We start from the raw sequence: 7,493 nt of genomic DNA, 5'->3' as shown, positions 1-7,493 counted from the left end.
AGGTCATGTCATTTCAATGGTTTTATATTGATTGCTTAATTTAAATTGAGATAGCAATGCCAAGATAGTGTCAGCAGCAGCATTAACGAGTCACATGATGGATTTAGAATCGCTAAATAGTAGGTTTTAGAAGGCAGGCAGCAACTGATGATTGAAAATGGTTTGATGTAGCTTGATGGAAAGAATTTAAAAAGTGCAGGTAAAGGAATAAGCAAGCTAACTTTGTAATTATAAGGCAGCTTATAAGGCAATTTAGGGACTAATTATTATTTTATTTATCAGAACTTTAATATATTTTGATGTTCCTCTGTTCTGTTGTTTCTTTTTAAAATGCATTATCATATTATTTTAATTAATTATTATTTTAATAAATGTTTTGTGACATTATAACATGTCTTTCCTGTATCTTTTGACAGTTAGTTCTTTCTGAATAAAAGTATCAATTTCTTTCCTAGTGACCTTAAACTTTTGGATGGTGTTGTGTAGTTTAGAAAGTACAGTAAGTTTCTGCTCTGACTTCAGAAAGATAACACTAAGAAGAGGGTGATGACGGGATGCAGATGGTTTCCACATTTAGTAGGGAAGGTGAGAAGCTGTAAGTGTGTTCACAGAAAGACGTTTCCATGACGTTTCTTCACCAGAGATTGTAGGTGTGAGTGCTTGTGTATATGTCTCGGTTTCACTCGGATGATCATTTTAATTGCTGCTCTGCAAGACGTAGGTAGGAGCAGCATTAATGACGTTTGGTTTATTTTAAGACTGCTCTCGGCTAAACTTAGCAGCATAACCTTATACATTCTGCACTGAACCACTTTATTCCTTCACGATATGGATTTATCACATGGTACTTAAGTTGTAAATGGCAAGATATTTATTACATATTATTAGTACATTTACAGAAGATCTAAACATGGCTAAGACTCGAGTTACATCTACTCCAACTGGAAAATGAATGGGTTCATCACTATGCAGTTTAACAATTAACGTATGATTAAGAAGATGCTCACACATGACTGTCCTATTCCATCTTTAGAATATTCCGCAAAATAATTGTTTGCCAATTTTTCCTCAAACCTTGAAAGCTATTTATTAAAACATGAAGAGATATTTCATCCAAAAGGGAATTCAGTCATCATTTTCTCATCATCATGTCATCGGTGTCTATGGAAGCTAATTTTCGCACACAGAATAAACTTTTTTTCCTCACAATTGCGACTTTCAATTGCGATCTCACAATTCTGACCTTATAACACGCAATTGCGACTTTATATCAAGCAATTCTGACCTTATAACTCACAATTGCGACTTTATATCAAGTAGAGCCAGACCGATTTATCGGCAGGCCGATATTAGACATTTTCCAAACTATCGGTATCAGCATTTATAATGGCCTATAAATGAATTAAAACGGACGAAACACGCTTCAATCATGTCATGAGTGTTGGAGTTGTATAGTTTGTCCACCAGAGGGCACTCTACACCGTCCCTGTTGGCAACACTCGTGTATAACGCGCCACACATCCTGCAACCCACTGATCCAGCCAGAGTCGGGCAGAGAGAACCAGTTAGTTCTCTCCTGAGATGCATCATCTCTCTTTGGGTTGTTATATTGAAAATATATGTTTTACAATTTGCAGTATGACGTTATCCATTGCTAAATTATGGCTCATCGTAGACTAGCTAACCACAAAGCTAGCTAATGCTACTATCGGAAGACCGCTAACGTTAACATTAATGAGCTTGAAAACCACAACAAACTTTTTCTGCCTAAATAAAGTAATGATTACTGTATTTATAACAAGCATATTTCTAGTTACAGTCCCTGCATTGTAAAATGTAAGTTAGACTTGCGAGGAGTGAACATTTATATATAGAGAAAAAGTATCAAACGTATCTTGTGCATAAAAGTTAGCTTTTCTTTTACATTTGCGAAATCCAAGTGTGCGTTGCAGACTGTCGTTCAGCCGCAGCATTAACGAGTTAACGAGTTTGATGTAGCTTGATGGAAAGAATTTAAAAAGTGCAGGTAAAGGAATAAGCAAGCTGACATTGTAATTATAAGGCAGCTTATAAGGCAATTTAGGGAATAATTATAATTTTATTTATCAGAACTTTAATATATTTTGATGTTCCTCTGTTCTTTTGTTTCTTTTTAAAATGCATTATCATATTATTTTAGTTAAAGCTACACTGTGTAACTCTTTTAGTTTATTCTTAGCTAAAAACACTTAGTTCTTTCAAAAATATATGTGCTCATTAATGTACATTTACTTTGTTCAAGTAATAAAGTATTCTCGTGAGTGTGTAATATGCCATTAAAAATACATACGGGTAAGGGGTTCTAATGTCGGTCTCCATGTTGCCCCTCCATCTCGAAAGTACATTAGCCAAAGAGGGACATACCCGTTAATTCAAGCTTCGCCTTTCGCGTTTACGTTTGAGTTAACACTCATGGACGAGGTCGAACTGGAAAGCCATGTTAATCTTGGACTACATTGGCCACCGTAGGAGTTAAAACGAAATCGGAAATGAGAGGAACAGAAACTAATATTCACTGGATGGTCATATACCTTTTCACCACTAGATGGGTGTAAAAATCACACAGTGTAGCTTTAAAACTCAGCTAATGTTAGGGAAATCTGTTAATGTTTTGTTGCGCGTTTCTGAAATAAAAAAAATAAAATATCGGCCGATATATCGGATTTTAAAACCAACAAATATTTGTATCGGCTTTCAGAATCCTTTATCGGTCGGGCTCTAATATCAAGCAATTCGGAGGTAAAAACTCAGAAATGTAAGATGTAAACTCGCATTTTAAAAAAGAACAAAAGTCAGAATTGCGAGATAAAAAGTCGCAATTACCTTTTTTATTTTTCATTCTGTGGCAGAAACCAGCTTTCATAGGAGTCAGCCAAACCGGTGCGGTTCTGTGGAATCCAAAAGAATTGATTCTCAAAAGTGCATTTTTTTGTCCATACAATGAATGTCAATGGGATCCAATGCTGTTTGAAAAAGAAAGTCAAAGAGGTTTGAAATGAAGGGTTTATGTTTCACAAAGCACAACACACCTGTGAGCAAATGTCCACAGCGGTGAATCAGGCCAGCTATGCATCCAGTGCAATCGCCTCGCTCATTCCTAGGTGGTAAGGTAAACTCACAGAGTCAGACGTGCGAGATTGAGTCCACCACATCGACAGATTAAGATTTCCATTATCCTCTCCACAGGAGTTGGCTGTGTTGAGAGCGACGCTCCCTGGAGATTTGTCTTGATTCTGTAGGTTGAATATTTTCGGGAGCGAGGCCAGAGCCAGGGCTGAGGCTGGGGACGGGCCACAGAGGCGCAAACGCAAAGCCTTGGCTGAGCGGTGGAGGTCACCAATGAAGCAGTAGCAAAATGGGTTGAGAGAAGAGTTGGTGAGGCCTAACCATTGTGCAAAGGGTCTGGTCTGTAAAAGCCAGTCCGGTGGATGGCGGAGCTCACGGTCCAGCCAAATATCAGTCACGTACATAGGCAACCATGACAGAGCGAAGAGCAGCACCAAAGCCGCGACCATACGCGCGATCTGCTTACGCCCCTGCAACCTCGTTTCATGAAGCGCCTGAGAACGGGGGTCCAGCTCTGTGAACTGACCCTCGGTGCCAGTGCTGCGCAGCCGGCGACACGTGAGGAAGGCTAGCGTGAGATTGAACGCGACAGGTAGGCAGTAGAGTGCGCTGAACAGCAGGACGTTGTACGCCTGTCGCAATCGCGGCTGAGGCCACACCTCTGCACACACGGGCAGCACGATGGCCAGCCCTTCGATCAAAGCTACTTCATCACGCCTGGTCACTATTGCGACGGGCATGCAGATCACTGAGGAGACGAGCCACACGATTGTGACGGAGGCGAGGATGCGTCGACGAGTGAAGTAGGCTCGGGATTGTAGCGGCGAGTGAACAGCATAGTACCGGCTGATGCTGATGACAGTGATGCTCAGGACGCTGGCCGAAACCGACACCGCTTGCGTGAACGGCACCGCGCGGCATAGAAAGTCCCCGTACACCCATGGCGTGTAGATGCGGTGGCCAAGGGTGACGGGCATGCACACGCAAACAACTGCTAGATCGCACACCGCTAGGTTTATCAGCAGGCAGCGGGTGGCGCTCGCACCCGACAGACGCATGCTTCCGTGCTGGCCAAGTAGGACTTTGAGGGACATGACATTTCCTAAGAAACCCACAAGGAAGGAAATAGAGTAAAGGACAGTCAGTATAATGGTGCCAGGCTCTCGGATGGTGAGGAACAGCTGCCATTCTAAAGCAGCATTGTCCTGGAAGAAGAAGGAGCTGTTGAAGAAGCTGGCTGGAGTCGACCTGCTCTTGTTTTGAGGTTCACGTTGAAGATCCAATGCCCTGGGGAGGGCGTAGAACTGGGTTGGTGGCTGATCTGGGGTCAGATTCATAGTGGTTTTTCCGTGGTGTTGACAGAACTACATCATGACTAAACTACATGGTAACAGTTTGAAGTTACTTTACTTTTTAGGCACTAATGTTTCCATTCATGCAGAAAAAAGCTTGAAGGCCATGACAGAAAAAAGCAGATGATGTGAAATCCATTCTTTCCTTTTGTCGTTTTACTAACTCAAAGCCAATGCATCTGTTCTTCCACACTATTCACTTTTACCTCCCCAGACAATATAGATGACAACAAAAGCAAACAAAACCCTCTTCTTTATCTAATGTGTACCTCGTCTTCATTCCTTTGTTTTCTTCCTTCACATCTTGAGGTCATATTTATCTTCATGTATGACCTGAAAAAGGACAGAGACGGTTACACACATAGATGTACACGCCATGGACATACACATTTATTCACATAGCCATTAAACGAATGTAGAACAGCCACAAACACGAACAAGTAAAAGCTTTCCAAATCCTTTGATTTATTCATACATTCAGACTCACACTGCATAGTGTGTGTATGAGGGAAGCTGAGATTACCATCTTAAATTTAAAGTGCTAACAGTAGTAAATGAGACAGAAAGGTTTTTACTTTGTATCAATCAATAGCTTTATTTTCCTGAATGGCTTTAAACACCATGAATGGTGTTGCAAATGTTTTAATCCATTCATAAAAACTCTTGGTAACCATTTTTATTTAATGAATTTAAAATAACATAAAACATAATATTTTAAAATAATATACATGCCGATGGAGGTAAATAACTTAAGATTCATAACTTATTAAAACACTATGCCCTTTTCTGCCACATGTTATTTCTATCAATAATAATTGTAGATAAAATATATATTTTAAAATGACTAAACATATTCAGTTGTCGACACAAAACAGCTAATTTTACACACAGATGGATTTGAAATAGATAGACAAAGCTACTTACTCAAACGATCATAACGCTCTAATGTATCTTCTAATAGGTCAAAAGTTAATATATGTCCTCCAGGTAAATATCAACGTTCATTTTCCAACAGACCTCTATTAAATCCAGCGCGTTGAGGCGTCAGATACCTGTTCACGACCTCTGGTAAAGTGAGTTATCGGTTGAGGACTCGAGGTTCAAGGCAAACTGGAGCTTTGTCTTTAACGGCGTGCGATCGCTGCGCACATGCGCCCCCTCGCGGCAGCATGAACACACTGACAGCCGCCGGGCAGCACACCAGCTGGGCTTTCCTTCTGAGCAACCCCGTGGCAAGAAGAGCACGTCACGGTGCTTAAGTAAGCAGAATCATTTAAATATTTAAGTTGTAAAGTGATGAAATGTAGTAAATAGAATGAAATAAGCCCACCCCAGTCATTTTCTGCTCTATCATAAAAATCTCACTCTCATGAGAATATAATGAAATACATCAGTGATTTAATAAAAAAATAAAATAAAATCAGTACTTCCTTAAATGAATTGCAATTAAAAAAAACTATTATTTTCATCATTACGCATATAAACACTAATTTTGTTATGAAAACAACTGCACGTTGCAACATGTTAAGGGGCCAAAAAAAAAAATAATTTCTTTATGCAATAACAGCCTATTGAGAGAGAAACCAAGCTCACATGTACAGCTACTGCAGATCTGCATCCGTTCACCCCTTAATTAACTCACACTCTGTTCTGGACTAGCTAATGTTACTTTCACCTGTCAGGACAACTCATGTGATATTTCTCCTTTTTCTGAATTCATTATTGGCTAAGAGTTTCCATGTTTTGGCACACCATCTGTGCAGAATTTCTGTTCTCCGTCTGTGTGCCTACTGCAATTACCCTGGAGCATTATTCGTATAACCGCTGTGATATACAGTAGATGCAATTACACACCATATCATAATTTAACAGTAGTGCATCAATTTGAAAAAGTTACTCTTAGGTCCAAATGTCAAAAAAAAACTGTTAAAAAATTGTAAGCTTTGAAGCAAAGACTAAAGTTCAGACTTTTTTTTTTTTTTTTAAATGTTTTACAATATAAAACATTAAAATGTAGCTTCATTATTTATCCAATTGGCTCTGCAGAAGCAGAAAACAAGAATAAAGTGATCTGCTTTATAGGCCAAATCCGAGAAAAAGGTACCATCTGATAAAAAAAAAAATTGTAAACATGTTTATTTTGAAGAATGAAAGCCTAACAAAGACTGTAGCATGGGATTAAAAATTGCAGTTTTAATGGGTTTCATTAGAGACATTTTTGTTCTTAAGATAGTGAAACTGTTTTGTGTAGCTAGTGAAAAATAGATTTATTAAAGGAAATGGGGGTGAAATAATAAAATCCCAATAAAACTAGCCTACTCACTTGTGCCAAAATTTATGCAGTTGGTAGGCTATAACACCCAAGGACGCACAAGGGTTAAACAACCAAGACTCGCATAAGCAGACAAATGTTCAAACAAATTTGGTCTCCAAACCCTTTTAGATATGAAAATTAAATATTAGGATATTGATTAATTGTTAAATAGCCTATTCATTAATGTCAACAAAGGCTACTTTGGGGAGTGGCAGTGCTAGGCTATAACAGACAAACTGCAGCCAAAGTGCATTCGTTATAAAATCAAGTTTATTTTAATCCAAATATACTTTCATTCTCGCTTCCGCTTTTACCATGCAGAAAATAGTAAGCGTGTGAACAATGGACCAATTTATAATGTAGGGCGGGACACTTCAGATTCTAGAGAGCATTTGACAGTCAAGTTAAATCTGACAAGAAGCTGAAGTGCAGAGAGGTGTCATCAAAATTGAATATTTATCTTCCAAATCCGACTTTTTTCATGGTTTGAGCATACTAGATTATAAATAACAGTTAGGCTAACATATTCATACTAAAAAGCTGAATAAGTTTATTTTTAGTCATAGACTTTAAAGCGGACAAAACTGCCGCGCGCGCGCTAAATTAAATTGTTTTTAGCCTACACATCTCTGAAACATTACCTGAAAAGAACATAGATGTCTTTTTTTTTATGAAAATGAGGCTGTTATCTAGTTGGCTGGCTCTGGTCTACATTAAAAATC

General features: G+C 38.8%; 1 protein-coding gene across 1 annotated transcript; it reads right to left on the bottom strand.

Moving 5' to 3' along the window:
• Positions 1–5,797, bottom strand: LOC120478302 (QRFP-like peptide receptor). The gene is made up of 2 exons (XM_039670132.2): positions 5,382–5,797; positions 1–4,790 (listed from the first exon to the last, which is right to left on the bottom strand). The coding sequence occupies exon 2, from the start codon at positions 4,440–4,442 to the stop codon at positions 3,105–3,107; it is 1,338 nt and encodes a 445-aa protein (XP_039526066.2). The 5' UTR covers positions 4,443–4,790; positions 5,382–5,797; the 3' UTR covers positions 1–3,104.
• Between the last annotated feature and the right edge of the window lie 1,696 nt (positions 5,798–7,493).

The sequence above is a fragment of the Pimephales promelas genome, chromosome 6, assembly GCF_988280905.1.
Source record: "Pimephales promelas chromosome 6, fPimPro1.hap1.1, whole genome shotgun sequence".
Classification (NCBI taxonomy): Eukaryota; Metazoa; Chordata; class Actinopteri; order Cypriniformes; family Leuciscidae; genus Pimephales; species Pimephales promelas.
This window is presented reverse-complemented; position numbering and strand designations above follow the sequence as displayed.